The sequence below is a fragment of the Herpailurus yagouaroundi genome, unplaced genomic scaffold (assembly GCF_014898765.1).
Source record: "Herpailurus yagouaroundi ecotype Mexico unplaced genomic scaffold, PumYag 142, whole genome shotgun sequence".
NCBI classification, from domain to species: domain Eukaryota; kingdom Metazoa; phylum Chordata; class Mammalia; order Carnivora; family Felidae; genus Herpailurus; species Herpailurus yagouaroundi.
The window spans coordinates 54,425,351-54,446,695 of record NW_024412397.1 but is presented as its reverse complement, the minus strand read 5'-3'; the positions used below and the strand labels follow the sequence as shown (position 1 = coordinate 54,446,695).

The 21,345-nt window shown below is 40.5% G+C and overlaps 1 protein-coding gene across 12 annotated transcripts in view; it reads left to right on the top strand.

Annotated features, from left to right (window-relative positions):
- DLGAP1 (DLG associated protein 1) overlaps window positions 1-21,345 on the top strand; it is an 898,848-nt gene that overhangs the window by 848,517 nt on the left and 28,986 nt on the right. For all 12 annotated transcript variants that reach the window (XM_040479302.1, XM_040479303.1, XM_040479300.1 and 9 more), the window contains one exon: window positions 20,750-21,171. In XM_040479302.1, the coding sequence (XP_040335236.1) occupies window positions 20,750-21,171 (422 nt within the window). The remainder of the gene's footprint in view (window positions 1-20,749; window positions 21,172-21,345) is intronic.

Genomic DNA, 21,345 nt, shown 5'->3' with positions numbered 1-21,345 from the left:
GTAGGATGGTCAGTCTCAGTACACTGAGTGGTTTATTTCAAATTCATCCCCAAAAGGTCTGGCAGCCCCAACCTTCCTGCTTAATTTTTCAAAATATACCCTTCTTCAAAGGTCACTTTATAGTTAACCACTGTAAAGTAAATAAGCATTTAAATTGATGTTAATGATTGTTTTCAACCTCTCTAAAAGAAATCCATTGTCAAACAGGGATTACTTATAAATTCTGTCTCTAATTAGGATTCCTTGTTTGCAATTTTGCCGGTAGAATTCATTTAGATAGGATCTTAAAAAAGCAAAATTGGGCATTAGAGATTACCTAATGACAAGTAAGGGAATTTTTTTCAATTATCTAGTGATAAGGATGAGACTGTTGTTTTCCCGTCGAATGGCCAGTACAATCCATCTCTTCCTTCCCCAAATAGACAGACTGATAAACAACAGTAACCCAACAAAAAAGCTAGAGAAAGAAAATAGAGCCAGAAAAAGAAAGAGATCGTACAAAGAGAGGAAGATTAAAAGGCTTTGTAAGAGGCCAAGCAACTCATTATCACCTTTTGAATCCATCACAATTTAGGAACCAAAACTAACAAAGCAAAATCCGCCTGATTGGTCTCTGAAGGGTTAGACTTTTCAATCCAGGTGTTCTTCACTGCTGCACATTCAAACAAAAGGAGCAAGTTAATAACTCAGTAAAGAGTAAAATGCGCTAAGTAACGCATCTGCTCCTAAAAGAGGAACCTCGATGTCTTGCCGGTGTATTTGCAGACAGCCATGACATCCTCAGAATGCCATCCATAGTAGATGTGCCACATCCACTCTCCAGGGCTACCTCATGGTGGGGACCGTGTGTTGAGGAATGCCGTCTAAAGGTCACTGGTTTAAATGCTGTGGCAGCGCCCAACCAGGGATAACGAATGCATGTGGTTTTGAAACAAGATTGCTTCCCTTAAGCCAACGAAGCAATTTCTCATCTCGGTCAAACATTAGCTGTCTCTCTCCAATTCCCGTTTCCCCGGGCGGGCCAGCGACACCGTCCGATGGGATCCACACCGCATACAGTAGTTGTTGACTCGCAGGACCGATCCCAAGCAAAGCCAGCAAATCCTCCCAACACCTCCATTCCACCCGCTGCTCTGGATCCCAGTGTCTCCTAGCATCCTGTTCCCATTCTCTCCCATCCTTTTGACTGCTCCCCAGGAATTTGCATGAAGTCTTCTTGTCTTTCAAGCTGATAATTAGCACATCCAGTAAACCAATCCTTCCTATTTACTAAGGTGGAAAAGAGAAGAGGCTCCCAGGGATCTCCCTTTTCCTTCCAAGGAACAATTGTGTATTAACCGTGGTTCATACAATACTTCCTTTCTTCTTTCGCCTAAGACTTTCTTACCCCGCTAGTGACTTTTAACACTGTCACGGTGGACACACAAAAAAAGAAGAATATATTTATTTTCATTTTAAAAGCGGTATGTAAATTCACCTGGAGGAAGAAACAGAGCAGCACGCTGACAGTTTATACCTCTCTGACAGGCCTTGGAACGTTGAAAAAACTGTGTGTGTATCTGTGTCTGTGTGTGTGTATCTGTGTGTGTGTGTGTGTGTGTGTGTGTGTGTGTGTGTTAAGCCTTATCTATCTTTTCTATAATCATTGTGCGTTATTGAGTCTAATTAATAAGTAAGATACTATTTATACATTATGAAAATGTATAAATTACAGAAATGAAATTCCCCATAATTTTATTCATTAACCATGAATAAAGGGGTGTATTTTTTACCCATACTTTTTACACAAACATTTTGAAAGTTATTAAAATCATTCTATGCATAAAATTTAGTAATATTTTGGGGCTCCTGGCTGGCTCAGTCAGAAGAGCACGTGGGACTCTTGATCTGAGAGTCATGAGTTTGAGCCCAATGTTGGGTGTAGAGATTACTAAAATAAAAAAACTTAAAAATAAAATAAAATTTCGGGGCGCCTGGGTGGCGCAGTCGGTTAAGCGTCCGACTTCAGCCAGGTCACGATCTCGCGGTCCGTGAGTTCGAGCCCCGCGTCAGGCTCTGGGCTGATGGCTCAGAGCCTGGAGCCTGTTTCCGATTCTGTGTCTCCCTCTCTCTCTGCTCCTCCCCCGTTCATGCTCTGCCTCTCTCTGTCCCAAAAATAAATAAACGTTGAAAAAAATAAAATAAAATTTAGTGATATTTTAAAACCAACTAGGAGTGGCTGACTGGCTCAGTCAGAAGAGCATGGATTCTTGATTTCAGGGTCATGAGTTCAAGCCCTACGTTGGATGTAGAGATTACTAAAAAAAATAATAAACTTAAAAATAAAATAAAATAAAATGAATTAATGTTATAACAAAAGCTTTCTCATTAACAATTCACAACAAATATTTCTTTTGGTTACACACTATTCAAGAATACGTATCAATCATAATTTGCTTCCCCTCTCTCGCACTGGTGAATATCTACATTATTTCTAGATTGACTTCTGGTTAAAGATAGTGGAAAAAATACACACATCATCTTTGAGCCCTTCTGAAACTAAATGGCAGTTTAAGGATGTTTTGCTTGTTTGGGCATAAACTGCCCAAAGGATAAAGAGAACGAGGGAAGAGAAAAGAACAGCGATATTTTGGAAGCTGGGAGGCAGACAGAGAGGCGATAACTGACTTTAGCTGACCAGGGAGAGCAGAATCTGAAGCCAGTGACACAGACACCCAAGATACAATTCAACTTAACATTTCAGAACCCACAAAAGGCACAGGGCCTAACAGCACTGGCGCTCAGAAAAGTAGGGATGAAGGAGCTAAAAACTGTACCCGCAGAGTCAGGGTGACAGCCTTTCTGGCAAAAGACTTTCTGGCAAAAGACTGGAGGTTTCCCTTCTTCAGAGGCTAAAACAAAGAGTCTCAGGTCTGGAGGACAGCAGCACAGTTGAGGGTACCGTTACTATCCTGAAAATAGGAAGATAAGTGAAAATTTATAAACAATGCTGAGGCACCCTGCCGTAAATCTTATGTTCACACTGCTCCCAGAATCCTGGCGGCCAGTCTGATTCCTTCAAAGCAGAACTATGGAATAATCTATCGTGGGGAAACGGGACAGTCCAAGCCCAAGGACCCAAAGACACATTGACATCAGGGATTTTGCAAGGTGAGAGCCCACTGAGATCACCCTACACTGAGGGTCACAGTGGATATGTCCCTCCCTAAAGCACAGACTTCTCAGGAGGCTTTTACTGTGCCTTTCAAGCATGAGCAGACTGGCTAACAATCAGCAAACTCAGAGCAGAGAAGAGTCATAAAAAAAGAACCAAAAGTTTTAAGGAACATTCAGAAAATTAAAAAGTTATTCCTGAGAGAAAAGAAGGGAAAGGTGGGCAAGGAATACTTCACGACAGAAGTGAATACTGACATGGTCTCTGACAGAGCATCTTACCCTCCTGGGCTACGAGGCAGGCGGGGGGAAAGGGGCGGTGAGGTGGGAAGAGAAAGAAAAGTGCTCTTAGAAATTAAAAATTTAATAGCACAACTGGAAATCCCCAGAGCAGAGTTGGAAGATAAACTGAAGAGATTTCCAGAAAAAAGCACAAAAGAGGAAAAGCAAAGAAGTAATCAAGGAAACGAGTAGAGTAATTCAACCCAAGAAAGGGGGGAAAGGGAGGCCTCAGGATGATGGAGAAGAGAAGTCTCCAGACAACAGTTAGGCAGCAGGTCTAGGGAGTGACTGGGCGTGACGGAGCAGGTCAGAAGCTCTGTGAAAGATGAATTCAAGAAGACTTGTAGAATACCTGATGTGTTTCTTCCAATGCATGCAGAGGAAACTACACATCTGAGGGTATTTTGAGGATTGAGTAAGTGCTAGGTACATAAAAATTAAGCAAACTTTTAAAAACGAAAAAAAATGTGCAGGAAGGAGAATATAATATGGCATAGCGATTTGTTAGGGCTGCTAGAGCAAAGCACCACAGACAGGGTGGCTTAAACAGCAGAAATGTATTTCCTCACAGTTTCTAAAGCTACAAGTCCAAGATCAAGGTGTTGATAGGGTTGATAGGGTTTCTTCTGTGGCCCTTGGTTTGTGGAGGGCTGTCTTCCCCCTGTGTCTTCAGATGTTTTTCCCTCTGTGTCTGTCTGTGTCCCTCTTCTTTTAAAGATATCAATCACATTGGATTAGGGCCCACTCACATGACTTCATTTTACTTTAATTAACTCTTTAAAGACCCTGCCTCCGAAACCAGTCACATTCTGAGGTACTGGGGGTTAGGACTGTCATACAGGAATTTGCTGGGGGAGAAGCGCACAACTGAGGCCATAACACACAATCAGCTGTGAATGCTATTTCCTGGTCATAATAATGTAGTCACAAAAAGCAAGTTCTGAAAATTTAATCAAATTTACAATGTAACTATATCAGGAGAATGGAAAAAATAATGAAACAGACCAGAAGTTGTGTGTGGGGGTGGGGGGTGGGGAGAGAGAGAGAGACAGACAGACAGACAGACAGACAGACAGAAACAGAGACAGGGATGGAGACAGAGACAGAGAGAGAATGAGGAGGAAGAGGGAATGAAGATGAGGTGGGAAAATCTAAAGGTTCACCTTTCCTAAAGACAAAAACTAAATAATAAACAAATAACAATATTTGTTATTTAGAAGTAGTTATTTAAAAGTAGCTGCCTGTGGAACAGAAAATTATTGCATCACTGGACCAGGGATTCCCATTTTTCCTAGCCAGCCTTGCAGAACTACTTGATATTTTAAAACTGTGTGCAGGTATAACTTTGATAAAAATCAAAAGTGATCAAAATAGTAACGTATAGTACTATGATGATTACCTTTGTGCAACAAGTATTTTTGCTACTTCAGATTATTCCAGTTCTGGGTCTAATTTCAAATTTCTAGGTCTAAAGATTTCAAACATTTTTTAATGTTCTTGATGCCCATTTGCAAATAGCTCCTGAAAAAATCTGCACCACTTTAACTCAGAGGTAGGCACTTGAGGGTGCAAATATCTGACCTCTTCAAATCCCATCATTGTTTTCGTGGCTTTATTGAAATGGACATACAATTAACTGTACATATGAAGTGTATAATTTGTTCAATTTTTGCATATATTTATCATAAATGTATACATAATGGAACTATCACCACCATCAAAATAGAGAACACATCCATCACCTCCAAAAGTCTCCACTTACCCCTTTATAGTCAGCCCCTCCTGCCCACCCACCTCTCCTCCCCTACCTCTTGCCTTACTTGTTCCCACTTGTTGGCATTTTCTAGAATTTTATTTAAATAAGATATCCTTTTAAAATATTTATTGATATATGTGTATGGATCTATTTTTGCATTCTCTGTGCTGTTCCATTGATCTAATTGCCTATCTTCATGCCAATACCACACTGTTTTAACTATTGTAGCTTTATAGTAAGTTTTGCAGTTAGTATATGTCCTCCAACTTCCTTTTTTCAAAGTTTTTTTTTTCTTTTTGCCACTTTAGGTCCTTTGCCTTTTTTTTTAAGTTTGTTTATTTATTTATCTTGAGAGAGGGAGCACGAGCACAAGTGGGGGAGGGGCAGAGAGTGAGGGAGAGAGAGAATCTCAAGTAGGTTCCTCACTGTCAATGTAGAGCCCAATGAGGGGCTTGAACTCACGAACCATGAGATCATGACCTGAGCTGAAATCAGGAGTCTGACACTTAACCAACTAAGCCACCCAGGTGCCCTGGTCCTTTGCCTTTCCATAATGAGTTTTAGAAAGAGTTTGTCCATTTCTGTTAGACCTACTGGATTTTGATTTGAGACTGCATTGACTCTATACATCACTGGAGATTTGACATCTTAACAATCTTTTTTTCTTTAGCAATATTATGCAATTCACAGTGTAAACATCTTGCACATACTTTGTCAGATTTGTCCATAGATATTTCTTTTTTTTTTTCCCTGATATTATAAAGGATATTTATTCTTACTTCACTTACCAACTGTCTTTTGTTAGGTCAGACAAATACCATTGATTTTTGTGTGTTGATCTTCTATCCCGTAATGTCACTAAACTCGCCTATTCGTTTTAGTGACTTTTGTAGAGTCTATATACGATTTTCTAGACTATTGTGTTATCTACAAAAAAAAAAAGGACAGATTTATTTCTTCTTTTCATCTGGATGCAGTGTGGACACCCTTGCCTTCTTCCTGATCTCCCGTAAAAGTATGCAGTCTTTCACCGTTAAATATTATGTGAGCTTTAGGTTTTTGGTAAATGCCTTTTACTGAATTGAGGAAGTTTCTGTCTATTTCTAGTGTGTTGAGAATTGTAATCAGAAATGGATATTGGATTTTGTCAAATGCTTTTTTTTTTTTTTTTTTTTAATCTAAAGAGATATCTGGGGTGCCTGGGTGGCTCAGTCGGTTAAGCGTCCAACTTTGGCTCAGCTCATGATCTCGCGGTTCGTGAGTTCAAGCCCCGTGTCAGGCTCTGTGCTGACAGCTCGGAGCCTGGAGCCTGTTTCAGATTCTGTGTCTCCCTCTCTCTCTCTGCCCTTCCCCCGTTCATGCTCTCTCTCTGTCTCAAAAATAAATAAACGTTAAAAAAATTTTTTTTAATAAAAAAAAGATATCACAAGGTTTTTCATTTAAACTATTTAATATGATGAACTGCACTGATTGATTTTTGTTTTAATTATGGTAAAATGCATGTAAAATAAAATGTACCAGGGTGTCTGCCTGGCTCAGTCAGTTGATCATCCAACTCTTGATTTCGGCTCAGGTCATGACTTCACAGTTTGTGAGTTTGAGACCCCCCCCCCCCCCCGACATGGGGCTCTGCGCTGAAAATCCAGATTGGGATTCTTTCGTTCTCCCTCTCTCTCTGCCCCTCCCCAATCATGCTCTCTCTTGCTCTCTCTCTCTCTCTCTAAAAATAAATGAATAAACTTAAAAACCTTTTTTTTAATTACCATCTTGACCATTTTTGCTGTACAATTCAATGGCATTAAGTACATTCACAGTATTGCACAACCATTGCCACTATCTAGTTCCAAAATATTTTCATCACTTTGAACAAAAATCCTATAACCATTAAATAGTCGCTGCCTATTCACCCTTCGAGCCTTTTGAAACTGCTAATCTGTTTTCTGTCTTTATGGATTTGCCTATTCTGCACATTTTTTTTTTCTTAAAGTTTATTTATTTTGGGAGAAAAAGTATGTGTGTGAGCAGGGGAGGGGCAAAGAGAGAGGGAGGGAGACGAGAGAGACAGAGGGAGAGGGAGAGAGAGAGAATCCCAAGCAGGCTCCACACTGTCAGCACAGAGTCCAATGCATGGCTGGAACTCAGAAAATGTGAGATCATGACCTGAGCCAAAACCAAGAGTCAGAAACTTAACTGACTGAGCCAACCAGGCACCCCATATTCTGGATATTTCTTATAAATGGAATCATACAATATGTGGCCTTTTGTTTCAGGTTTGAGGTTCACCCATGTTGTAGCCTGAAACAATATTTCATTCCCTTTTATGGCTGAATAACCATAATATGGTTATACTACATTATTTATTCATTCATCCATTCATGACATTTGGGATGTTTTATCTTTTGGCTATTATGAATACAGCTACTACAAACATTCGTGTACAAGTTTTTGTTTGAACATCTGTCTTTAATTCTTTTTGGTATTTACCTAGGAGTACAATTGCTGGGTCATATGCTAATTCTATGTTTAGGATTCCTTTTTGAGGAAGCACCAAATTATATTCCACCAGCAACTATACCATTTTACATTCCCACCAACAGTGTATGAGTGTTCCAATTTCTCCATTTTTTTTTTTTTGCCAACACCTGTTATTTTCCATTTTTAAAAATTATGACTATCCTAGTAGATATGAAGTGGTATCTCATTGTGGCTTAAATTTGCATTTTCTTAATGACTACTGATGTTGATGATCTTTTCATGTGTTCACTGGCCATTTGTTTATCTCTTTGGAGATATATCTATTTAAGTCCTTTTCCCATTTTTTTATTTAAAAACATTTTTTAATGTTTATTTATTTTTGAGAGAGAGAGAGAGAGAGAGAGAGAGAGAGAGAGAGAGAGAGAACACAAGTGGGGAAGGGGTAGAGAGAAAGGGAGACACAGAATCTGAAGCAGGCTCCAAGCTGTCAGCACAGAGCCGGCTGCGGGCTCAAACCCACAAACTGCTGAGATCATGGCCTGAGCTATAGTCAGTCACTTAACTGACCGAGTCACCCAGGTGCCCAGCTTTTGCCCATTTTTAAAATTAGGTTGTTTGGGGCACCTGGGTGGCTCAGATGCTTAAGCGTCCAACTTCGGCTCAGGTCATGCATGATCTCCCGATTCACGAGTTCAAACCCCGCATCAGTCTCTGTGCTGACAGCTCAGATCCTGGAGCCTGCTTCAGATTCTGTGTGTCTTTCTATCTCTGCCCCTCCTGCATTGACGCGCTCTCTCTCTCTCTCTCTCTCTCAAAATAAACATTAAAAAAAATTTTTTTTAAATCTTAAAAAAATTAGGTTACTTGTTTTTATTGTTAAGTAGTATAAGAGTTCCTTATATATTCTGGATACCAGACCCTCATCAGATATATGACTTACAAATATTTCTCTCCCTCTTTGGGTTGTCTTTTTACTCTGTTGATAGTGCCTTTGAATGCACAAAAGTTTTTAGTTTCGATGATGTCCAATTTTTCTCATCACTTGTGTTTTCAATGTCATATTTAAGAAACAATTGCCAAATCCAAAATAATGAAGACTTGCCCCTATGTTTTCCTCAAAGAATTTCAGAGTTTTAACTCTTAAGTTCAGGCTTTTGACCTATTTTGAGCAAACTTTTCTATGTGGTGTGAGGTAAGGATCCAATTTCATTATTTTGCATGTGGCTATTCAGTTGTCTTTGACTGATTTTTTAATGTTAACCCAACTTTACATTCTGGGATAACCCCAATTTGTCATCATGTATAATCCTTTTTATATGTCATTGGATTTAATTTGCTAATATTTGGTTAAGAATATTTGCATCTGTATTCATGAGAAATATTGTTCTGTAGTTTTCTTGTATTGTCTTTGCTGTCTTTGGTGTTAGAATAATTGTTCTGTAGTTTTCTTGTATTGTCTTTGCTGTCGTTGGTGTTTTTTCCTCCTCAATTTTCTAAAAATGTTTGTGTAAAATTGTTATAATTTTTTTAATTAGATATTTAACTGAGTTAACCAGTGAAACTGCCTGGATGTGGAGTTTGCTTTGTGCAAAAAATTTTTAACTACAAATTCAATTTCTTTAATAGATACAGGGTTATTTACATCATTGATTTCTTCTTACTTGATCCTTGATAGTTTGTCTTTCAAGGAATTTGTCTACTTCATCTGCGTTATCCAATTTGTTGGTATAAAGTTGTTCATGATATTCATTTAAAATAATTTTAATAGCTATAGAATCTGTAGTGATGACACCTCTCTCCTTTCTGATATTGGTAATGTGTGTCTTTTCTTTTTTTTCCTCATCAGTCAGGCTAGAAGATTATTAATTTTATCAATTTTTAAAAGAAAAAAGCTTTGACTTTACTGATATTTCTCTATTATTTTTCTGTTTTCTATTTGATTGATTTTTGCTTTTGTCTTTTTCATTTCCTTTATTCTGTTTACCATAGAATCCATTTGCTCTTCTATTTTTTTAATTTCTTAAAGTAGCAGATGAACATTGAATTGAGACCTTTATTTTTTTGTATTATTGATGTCAATGCTATAAATGTCCCCTTAAGTACTGTTTTAACTACATCCCACTTTCTGATTATTGTATTTTCATTTTCATTCAGTTCAAAATGTTTCCTAGTCTCCTTCTTTGTGTTCATAGTCTTTGTGTTATCTAGCTCACAAATATTTTGAGACTTGGTAAATATCATTTAGTTATTGATTTCTATTTAATTCTATTGTGACCAGACTCTATACTTTATGTCTTGAATCCTTTAAAATTCATTGAGATTTGTGTTGTGGCCCAAAATACTGTCTATCTTGCTAAATAATCTGTGTGTACTTGAAATAAAATGTTATTATGCTATTTTTAAGTGGAGTATTCTGTAAATGCCAATTAGGTCAGGTTAGTTTTTTAAATTTCTCTATAAATTTCTGATTTTCTGTCTATACATTCTATCAATTATTGAGAAAGAAATGTTGAAACCTCTGACTATAATTGTGAATTTATCTATTTCTCCTTATTGTTCTATCAATTTTTGCTTCATGTATTTTGAAGATCTCTTATTACGTACATAAACATTTAAGATTATTATATCTTCTTGATGAATTGGCTCCTTTATCATTAGGAAACATCCCTCTTTCTCCCTGGCAATATTTTTTTGTTATGAAATCTACCTTGTCTGATATATTTTTTTTTTTAATTTTTTTTTTCAACGTTTATTTATTTTTGGGACAGAGAGAGACAGAGCATGAACAGGGGAGGGGCAGAGAGAGAGAGGGAGACACAGAATCGGAAACAGGCTCCAGGCTCTGAGCCATCAGCCCAGAGCCCAACGCGGGGCTCGAACTCCCGGACCGCGAGATCGTGACCTGGCTGAAGTCGGACGCTTAACCGACTGCGCCACCCAGGCGCCCCTACCTTGTCTGATATTAAGATAGCAATTGAACTTTCTTTTTTTCTTTCTTTCTTTTTTTTCTTAAGCTCTACACCCAACATGGGATTCAAACTCATGACCCCAAGATCAAGAGTCACATGCTCTACCAACTGAGAATTTTCTTTTCATTAGTGTTAGCATGATGTATCATTTTCATTCTTTCACTTTTAAATTATTCATGTCTTTATAATTAAAGTGGTTTGGGGGGCACCTGGGTGACTCAGTCAATTAAGCGTCCAATTCTTGATTTTGGCTCAGGTCATGATCTCACCATTCGTGAGTTTGAGCCCCATGTTGGGCTCTATGCTGATAGTGCAAAGCCTGCTTGAGATTCATTCTCCCTCTCTTTCTGCCCCTCCACTGCTCACTCTCTCCCTCTCTCTCTCTCAAAAACAAGTAAACCTTTTTTTTAAGAAATTTTTAATGGCACGTGGGTGACTCAGTTAAGTGTCCAACTCTTGATTTCTGCTCAGGTCATGGTCTTACCATTCATGAGTTTAAGCCCCACATTGGGCTCTGCACTGGAGTGTGGAACCTGCTTGCAATTCTCTCTCCTTCTCTCTCCACCCTTCCTTCACTTATACTCTCTTTTTAAAAAATAAATAAACTTTTTTTAAAAAGTGGTTTTTATGGGCAGCATATAGTTAGGTTTTGCTTTTTAATCAAATCTCACAACCTCTTCCTTTTCATTGGAATACTTAGACCACTTACATTTAATGTAATTGTTGATGTGTTTGGGTTTAATTCTGTCAGCTTGTATTTGTTATTTATTATCTCTTCTTTGTCCTATATTTCATTTTTTTCTGCTTTCGTTGGATTGTCTTTTTATGATTCCATTTTATTCTCTTTGTTTTCTTATTAGCTATAACTTTCTATTGTATTTTTTAGGGGTCGCTATAGAGATTATCCTGTATATCTTTTTTTTTTTTTTTTTAACATTTATTTATTTTTGGGACAGAGAGAGACAGAGCATGAACGGGGGAGGGGCAGAGACAGGGAGACACAGAATCGGAAACAGGCTCCAGGCTCCGAGCCATCAGCCCAGAGCCTGACGCGCGGCTCGAACTCACAGACCGCGAGATCGTGACCTGGCTGAAGTCGGACGCTTAACCAACTGCGCCACCCAGGCGCCCCTATCCTGTATATCTTTAATTTATTACAATATACCTTCAATGGAAATTAGATCATTTTGTATATAAGAATCTTAAAATAATATGTTTCCATTCCTCTACTACCCACATTAGTGCTATTGTTATCAAACATTTTACTTCTACGTGTACTAAAAATCCATAATATATTATTATTTTTGCTTTAAACAGTTATCTTTAACACAATTTAAATAAAAGGGGAAAAAATCCTATTTGTTCACAAAGTTATGATTTCCAGTGTTCTTCATTCCTTTGTGTAGATCCAAATTTCCATCTAGCATCATTTTCCTTACCCTTAAAAGACTTCTTTTAACCTGTCTTATAGTGCATGTGTGCTCATGATGACAACTTACAGCTTTTGTATATTGAGTCATTATTTTGTCATTTTAAAAAGATGCTTTTTGAGGGCGCCTGGGTGGCTCAGTCAGTTAAGCATCTGACTTCAGCTCAGGTCATTACCTCATGATTCATGAGTTTGAGCCCCATACCAGGCTCTGTGCTGACAGCTCAGAGCCTGGAGCCTGCTTCAGAGTCTGTGTCTCCCTTTCTCTCTGCCCTTCCCCCACTCACACTCTGCCTCTCTCTCTCTCTCAAAAATAAATACAAATTTTCTAAAAACTTAAAAAGTAAATTAATTAATTAAAAGATGCATTTTTTGGCTTTTTTTTGTTTGTTTTTTTTTTTGTTTGTTTGTTTGTTTTTTCCAAAGAGGGACAAATATACTCCAGCTGTGGGTAGGTTTCTTACCCCATGCATTCACTGTGGATAAATACTCTATTGAGACCCTGCGAGGATCTCTGGGTTCTCTCTGTGCAGTTCTCTCTTCTGCCACACTCTGCCTTGCAAACTCCCACTGCAAGTCCCCTCCTGGGACTCCCAGCTATGTCTCATCAAGTCAGGGAGACTGCTAGCACCACACAGAGACCCCTCCCTGTGCTGCGGCCTGGACATTTTCTCTGATCAGTCAACACAGGTAATCACTGAACTTGTTTGTTTCCCACATCTCATGATCACTGCTCTTCATTGTCTGACATCAAGTATCTTGAAAACACTTGTTTCATATATTTTTCCTTTTTTTTTTTTTTTTTTAGTTGTTTCAGATAGAAGAATAAATTCAGTCATTCTTACCCCATCTTGGCCAAAAGCAGAAATCGTCCATATATGTTTTATTTAGCCTAAAGTGGGGTAAGCCCTGTTATTGAGCACTACTCTGTGGCTTGAAAGGTCCTGGAATGTATGGGAATGTACTGAAGCTCTGGGGGAAAAATATTCCAGTCAAGAGATCCAGTCTGAAAGTAACTACCTATCTGTCTTTAAAATGTGGGTGTTGGAGGGAGCGCCTGGGTGGCTCAGTGGATTGAGCGTCTGACTTCAGCTCAGGTCATGATCTCACAATTTGTGGGTTTAAGCTCCACGCTGGGCTCTGTGCTGACAGCTCAGAGCCTGGAGCTTGCTTCAGAGTCTGTGTCTCCCTTTCTCTCTCTGTCCCTCCCCCGCTTGTGCTCTCTCTCTTGCTCTCAAAAATAAATAAACATTTAAAAAGTAAAATAAACTGTGGAAGTTGATATAATTAACATCAATAACCTCTTTTTATGTGTAAGTTCTCGGATTCAACATTCCAGCAGTGTTTCCTCAAATTTAGAGTAGCATCATACATAGATGGAGACTCTTTGTTGAGGTCTAGGTTTAATCTCCTAGATCTTGCCTTCCTGCTTATCGTCATATTTCCCAGGTAGCTGTGTTGCCGTCATAATCTCTAGTTCAGAAATAAGAGGAGTGTGGGTAAGTGTGTGATACAGGTTCTGGCTACCTGCCCCTGTTGCAACCCAGCTACCTTTTATGGGGGTAAATATTTATGATATATCTTGGAACAATTATAAAGCGATCATCTTTGGTCTCTAAAACTGAAAATGTTAAGGAGCGGTAGAGGCTTCAATATTATATACTCTTATTTATTAACAGTGTCAAATTGACAAATTGACATCTGTCTTTAGTGCACAGAGAGAAGCTCCTGGTCTCACAGCACTTTTCTGGAAAGAAAATTCCAAACTGTTATTTTTCTGGTGTGTATATATTTAAATTCTTTTTAAGATTTTATTTTTAAGTAACCTCCATGCCGAATGTGGGGCTCGAACTTACAACCCCAAGATCAAGAGTCACATGCTTCACTGACTGAGCCAACCAGGTGCCCCTTAATATCTTTATCTGTGTCTTTGTAAACTACTTCTTAACTGGCTGGGATCTGTATCTAGAAATCATCCAAGTGAGAGTCAGTGTTACTGCAAGGGCTATTTGTCTTCAGTATCCAGGGGATTAAAGGAGAAAGCTTTTCCTAGAATAAGTGGGTAAGAAATCACTTTGTGACCTCTTTCCTTCCCTCATCAACTCCCCATGGCTGCCTGCCATCCCTTTATTAAATCGATGAAGTTGGGTAACAGTGAATGTCTTGAGCAGGATCTGTGTGTTTGGAGGTGCATGTATGCAAAGGGAAAGCCAAGATCTTTCCATTTATACTTCATTTATGGTATGGGAATGGGAGCAGATGGATACTTGGATGATTTGCATAAAGTCTCTTGTCTTTCTTATCTCCATTTGGTGGAACCATCTCCTTCTCTCCTAGTATACCTTTTGTACATTATGAAATAATACTCAGACCCCCGGGGACACATTTAATGCTAAGGGGAAAAAATGCGTCGAAATGTGGTCGTGAATGACACCTGCCATTTCGGCAGGTCGGTGAATGCACAGATAGGGTCATAGGCGTTGAAGGAAATTGCCTTCAAGCTATTATGAAAGCTGCTCCCCATTTCTCGAAACAAATGTCTCTGTGAATAGGAATAATTCGAGTCTTGTTTTTTCACCAAAACTACCTCTATTTCCAAAATATTCTAAGTTTTAAAAATTTGCCTTGCTTCACACATTAAAGCTCATGGCTTCATAACTGGATGTAACAAGCATGTGCAAAGGTAGTGTTGTTTTCTCTTTCAGCATAAAGTCAACGACTATAAAAGATGCTTCTGACTGTAAATGACTTAAATACATAAACAGTGGGGTTTGTAGTGAGTTGTGACTTTTCAACTAAGCAGGATTTTTTTTTATAGTTTATTTAATTATCTTGAGAGAGAGAGTGTGCATGATTACAGGAGGGACAGAGAGAGAGGGAAAGAGAGAGAATCCCAAGCAGGCTCTGAACTATCAGCACAGAGCCCAAGGCAGAACTCAACTCACAAACCATGAGATCATGACCTGAGCTGAAGTCAGATGCTTTAACAACTGAGCCACCCAGGTGCCCCTCAACTAAGCAAGATGTTAAAACAAGAAGCCAACATTGAGACATCTTCTGACAGCCAGTTCGGGACCACAAACTTAGACTGTTGGCGGTCAAAGACAGCCCTCCTTTGCCAACCTGGAAGCTTGGACCAATTCCCACTGTTCACAGCTTCTTTGGAGTACTACATAGCCTAGGACCCACCCTTGATATTACATTTGGCAAATCACTTCTTTTCCTTGCCAAGTTAACAATACCATGACTTAGCCAAATAGCACTTACAATACACCGGAGTTTGAAAGGTGTGGCATTCATGCATTTCAAATTTTAAAAGCCTGACTCTTGGCATAATTCCTGATAAGCCTCATACATTTTCTCCTCCATTCCTTCCTCCCTTTTTTCTTCTCTCCCCCACCTCCATCTTTCTCCCTCCCTCTTTCCTTCCTCCCTTCCTTCCCTTCTTCTTTCTGTCTTCTCTCTCTCCCTCTCTGTTTTTCTTTCTTCCTTTTCACGTTTTTACAGATAATGTAGTTTGCAAAAGAAAAATGATCCTCCAACTCACAAGCCCATGGCCTCCGTTTGACACCAAAATAAGACAGTAAGACGAATAATGAGTGAGACCTCTCGGGCTTTTGTTAGTTACCTGGGGTCAACAGTCAAGGAGTGACCTACTGCTCTGGTTGCTGGGGCGCAGTCAGTTCGAGGATGTTTTGTTGAGACTCCTAACCAAGGTTCCTATAGTGACAGCCCATCAAGGATACTAGCACCTGCCCAGCTGGTACTGAAAGGGGGCTGGCCACATGCCAGGCCCTCTCAGAAGCTAGCTGATGATCACAAGCCCACTGTCAATACTGTCCGTTTCTTCCCTTTCTTTAATTGGTAACTGCGTTACAAAAGAGGGAGTTTTTACGTAGAAAACTTACTCTGTTTTCCTTTGCTGAAAGAGACCTTCAGGTAAAAGAATGGACATAATGGATTTTGAATAATGAATGGATGCTTGTTTTGAGGTAGTTTTATTTTTTTAATGAATTTTTAAAGATACTTATTTTTTTTTATTAATGCCTATTTATCTTTGAGAGAGAGACAGAGCAGGGGAGGGGCAGAGTGAGAGGGAGGCACAGAATCCAAAGCAGGCTCCAGGCTCCGAGCTGTCAGCACAGAGTCTGATACAGGGCTTGAACTCTTGAACCATGAGATCATGATCTGAGCCAAAGTCAGATGCTTAACCAACTGAGCCTATCCAGGTGCCCCTTGAGGTAGCTTTAAAATCTGTCAATAAGACAGTGCTAACCATCTCAAACGGGGAGCAGGAGGGTCCCTTCCCACTGAATCCGCGACAGGGTTGTATTCCGCCTAGGTTCCTCCATGAGCTGTTCTAACTGGGAAGCTGATCTGATGAGAGAGAATCTCTTTTTTGGCAGGTTTTAATTCTTGATCTCAATCTCCTCTCACCCCCACACCTTTCTTTTGATCTATCTTTTATATAAGGAGACGTCTTGGGTTTTTACATCAGTTAAAGGGTGCCATTTCACAAAATACCCAGATGGTTGCACTTTTGAAGAGTAGCATTTTCAGATCCCACATCTATTCAGCCTTGACAGCAGGCTTAGTGAAGAATGTCTAAAGCCTCCCACAAAGAAAGAACAAACAGCACAGAACTAGTGTTTCTCCCTTTGAAACTAGAGTTAGCCCTGGAAAGCAACCATTATGTGAATGAGAGGGATGAAGAAGATAACCAGAGGCTAGAGGATTCGGTAACAGAATGACTGAATTCATCTCCTCCAGATAAGTTTATGGCTTGGGTCTCACACAGTTGAACACCTTGCAAGTCCTAAAGACACTGACTGTGCTTAGGTTTTGTTTTGGTTTGTTTGTTTGCTTGTTTTGCTCGTGACTTAACTTTATTTAAATGCAGTCCCATCATGTACCATCTCTGTGTTGATTTCTATGTGCAGAAAAGTCACCGTGAGGGGATGGGCAGCAGAAAATCCTCCTATTACACATATAAATGTGTTTCAGAGAAAGTGCACAAAGTAACAGCAGAGTGAATGTGACCAAGTGACTTTCTCTTTGCTGTCCCAAACAGAAAGGGTATTGTGTCCCATACTGGTTGATCCAGTCTTTGGTTTCATGGTTTCCTGCTCCTTAGGTCAGAATATTGGCCGGTCCTTTACAGAAGTTGTCATGATTACACATTGTGCCTTCAGGGCATGAAGTACTAAGAAGCTTTACTGGCATTGTAGGTTTGGAAATGGCAAGCCCCTGGGGTCAGCTTATGGGTTTATACCACCTCTCAGCAACCGATCTCTTCTTCTTTTTTTTTTTTAATGTTTATTTATTTATTTTTGAAAGGGATAGACAGAGAGCAAGCAGGGGAGGGGCAGAGAGAGAAAAGAGAGAATCCCAAGCAGGTTCCACGCTGTCAGTGCAGAGCCCAACTCGGGCTCAGACCCACAAACCGCAAGATCCTGACCTGAGTGGAAAGAGCGTTGGACGCTCAAACCAGTGAGCCACTGTGTTTTTAAAAATACAGAAATTCACCCAACGACTCCTTTTGTGTTCCTATCAAAATTCGAAAACAGCCATAACAACTTCATTGTGCTCTTCACTCAGAAGGAACTTTGCACTTGAAAGACATGAAACGTTTTGCAGAGCAGAACATTCTTTGAAAGCTCTGGGTGGAAGAAAGCACTTGCTTAAGGAACTTAATTGAGAGAAACAGGGCAGCCGGGACAGGGCTGCCTGAGTTCAAAGGCACCGCTTTTAATCCCAAACCTTTTTAATTTTCCTTAACTTTTATTTCTTTCTGGGTGACTAAACTGCAAACTTCTACTCATCTACTGCCAAGTAATTTTTCTTAAGAAGGTGGATACTTTACGGGATTCAGAGCCAGGAGCCCTCTATCAGGAATGCTGGTGGTATGGTTTTGTGTAGGTAAAAACAGAGGCACAGGAGAGGTCACTCTGTTTTGTGTGTGGAACAGACTCTGTCTCTGGCAAGTTTGCTGCGATTGAGAAAAAAATAAGGCACTTCTTTAAGTCTGGAAAATGCAGTGCCTCTGGCAATACATGATCTTGGAGAGTGAAGCCCAGTGTTCTCATAGTTGAGATTTGGTGTTAGTAGAACAGCCAGACTGCAAGTTGACTTGCAACGTGCAATGTCAACTGTTGCAAGGAGAGGCATCCAATTCACACACCTGCGTCTGCAAAGAAAGCTGAGCTTCAGGAGATGACATTTAACATTCAGGGGGATGAATAAGAAGAATGCAGAAAAGGCCGACTGCAGCCAAGACGTAAGTGGCTATTGGAAGAATCACGTGAGCAAAACTGTTCTTCCTTTCGCTCCAGGACAAGACATCTGTACCATGGCTTTCAGACTTTCACACTATGTGATTCTTTTTTTGGCCCATTTGAGAGTTAAGGATCTTATAAAATGGCCAGCTAAAATACCTTCAACAGAAGTAATTTCTTGAAAACAGCAAACAATGAGATGGGCCAGCTTTTTTTTGACTGGTCTACCTTCATAAAATGAGTGGCCAGAATCACACCATATTTGATTACGCTGATCATCCTAACAACTAACACAGATCAATAGTGCAGCCACCTTTTTTTCTAAAGCTTTATTTTCTAGGGGAAAACAATGGATTTGTTGTGATGCAAAACAGTATGGTAGATCCTCAAAACATTAAAAATAGAATTACTGTATGATACAGTAATTTCTCGTCTGGGTTTATACGCAAAACAATGGAAAACTCAGTCTCAAAGAGATATTTGTACACTCATGTCCAAAGAAGCATTATTCAAAATAGCCAAAAGGTGGAAGCAAACCCAAGTGTCCATCTACAAATGAATGGATAAACAAAATGTGGTATATACAGAAAACGGAGTATCATTCAGCCTTAAAAAGGAAGGAAATTCTGACATATGTTATAGCATGGAAGAAGCTTAAAGACATTTTGCTACACGAGGGGCGCCTGTGGCTCAGTCAGTTTAACGTCCAAATGTTGGTTTAGGCTCAGGTCATGATCTCACAGTTTGTGATTTCGAGCCCCCCCCTCAGGCTCTATGCTGACAGCTGCCTGGAATTCTCTCTCTCCCCCTCTCTCCCTCCCTTCCCCCTCTCTCTCTCTATCAAAACTAAACTGTAAAAAAAGGCATCATGCTAGGTGAAATAATCCAGTCCTAAAAGGGCAAATACAGTATGGTTCCACTTACATGAGAGAGCTAGAGAAGTCAAATTCCATAGAGACAGAAAGTAGAATGGTGGTTGACATAGGTTGGGAGGAAGGGGCTGAGGGGAGCTGTTTAATGGGTACAGTTTCAACTGAGAAAGCTGAAAACATTCTGGAGACGCATGACGGTAATGGTTGTACAACAATGTGAATGTACTTAATGCCACTGAACCACACACTTAAAAATGGTTTAAGTAGTAAATTTTATGTTATGTATATTTTTTCACAATAAAAAGTAAATAAAAATATTAGATCAAGAGGTCACCTTAATAAAAGAGTACGGGGGCACCTGAGTGGCTCAATTGGTTAAGCATCTGACTTCTGCTCAGGTCATGATCTCACAGTTTCTGAGTTCGAGCTCACATTAGGCTCTTTGCTGTCAGTGGCTGAACCCTCTTGGATCCTCTGTCTCCCTCTCTGCCCCTCCCCTGCTCTCTCTCTCTCAAAAATAAACAAATAATTTTTAAAAAAAGTACAGAGTAGGCAACAGGCACATGATGCTGCCTTCAGTAGACTTATATTCTCTGCCATTGTTGCCTGCCTGCTCTACGAGCTAATGAAGTTTTTTGTAAGTGTTTTAAATTACTTCAGGCCCACACCTCCCCTTGCCCCTTGTCTGAGAAAGAATTCACTGGTCCTCTGTTCTTCTCCACCCCTCCCACCTTCCATATGCCCTCACCTTCATTGTCAGGGTCAACCAGAGATGTCAGAGCCATCTGGTTGAAAAACACCGATTACATGAATATCCTTATAAAATGCTCAGACTGAATCTGCGAATAGGTTGTCTTGTATCCTCTTGGTACAAGGACTGTGGGAAGGGAAATTAAAGGTGCAGAGGAGAATGGTACCAGAGAACTCTAGAACTGTGAGCTGATTTTGCCCCAAGGGCTTTGTGTCAAATGGTAATAATGACCTTTCGATCAAGAGACAGGTGAATGAGTCCTCACCAGGGGAAGGAGTTTTAATTTTAAGAGGAACCTAATGACATTTTGGTTTGCTTTCAGAAAGTCTTACTTCGTAAACGCTGTCCCTAGAAAAAAATGTGGTTATGCAGGATTCACAATAGGCTTGGACCAAGTTGGGTTGCTTTTGTTTCCTGGATTTTTAAGCAAATTATGCAGAATTCTTTCCTTACCCCTCAGCAACCTGAATATCAGAATTCCAGCCATCCCAGCTTTGTGGAGGAAGTTGGACTCTGGACATTTTGCTGGCTTTCACAGCTACACACATTGCTTCTAACATTTCTCTAGAGATGCTTTAATATTGTATTGAACAAAAATGAGAGAGCCATGATACGTATATAAGAGCTATCGCAACCGATATGCTTGTGTCAAGGGCCTACCCCCCCCCACCCCCCGCCAGACTGAGAGGGTAGGACCCCCTGCTGCCATACCCATGAAGAAAAGTAGAAATGCTCTCGCTTCGAGAAATAGCCTTGAACTCAATCTTCCTTTCTCCATTCCTCCAAGCTTCCGCAGGTTCACTCGATCCAACAGCGTGACGACGGCCGTACAGGCCGACCTGGACTTCCACGATAATCTGGAAAACTCTCTGGAGTCTATAGAGGACAATTCGTGCCCCGGCCCAATGGCCAGACAGTTCTCCCGGGACGCGAGCACCTCCACCGTCAGCATCCAGGGCTCAGGAAACCACTACCACGCCTGCGCAGCCGACGACGACTTCGATGCGGATTTTGACCCTTCGATTCTGCCTCCCCCGGATCCCTGGATTGACTCGATCACCGAAGACCCCCTGGAGGCCGTCCAAAGGTCGGTGTGCCACCGGGACGGCCACTGGTTTCTGAAGCTCCTCCAAGCAGAGCGGGACCGCATGGAAGGGTGGTGCCAGCAGATGGAGCGAGAAGAGCGGGAAAACAACCTGCCGGAAGACAGTAAGTAACGCCCGCTGCGCACTCCGCACTTCCGGCGCTCGCGCGCGGGCTGAGCGGCGTCTTTAGGCTTGGCGCTCCCTTCCCTACCGGTTCCGGTGTCCGGCCCTGCAGCTGCGCACCCCGCCGCCGGAGTGGGTGGGACCGCTGGGCCATTCCGGCTGAGCGTCCAGATGC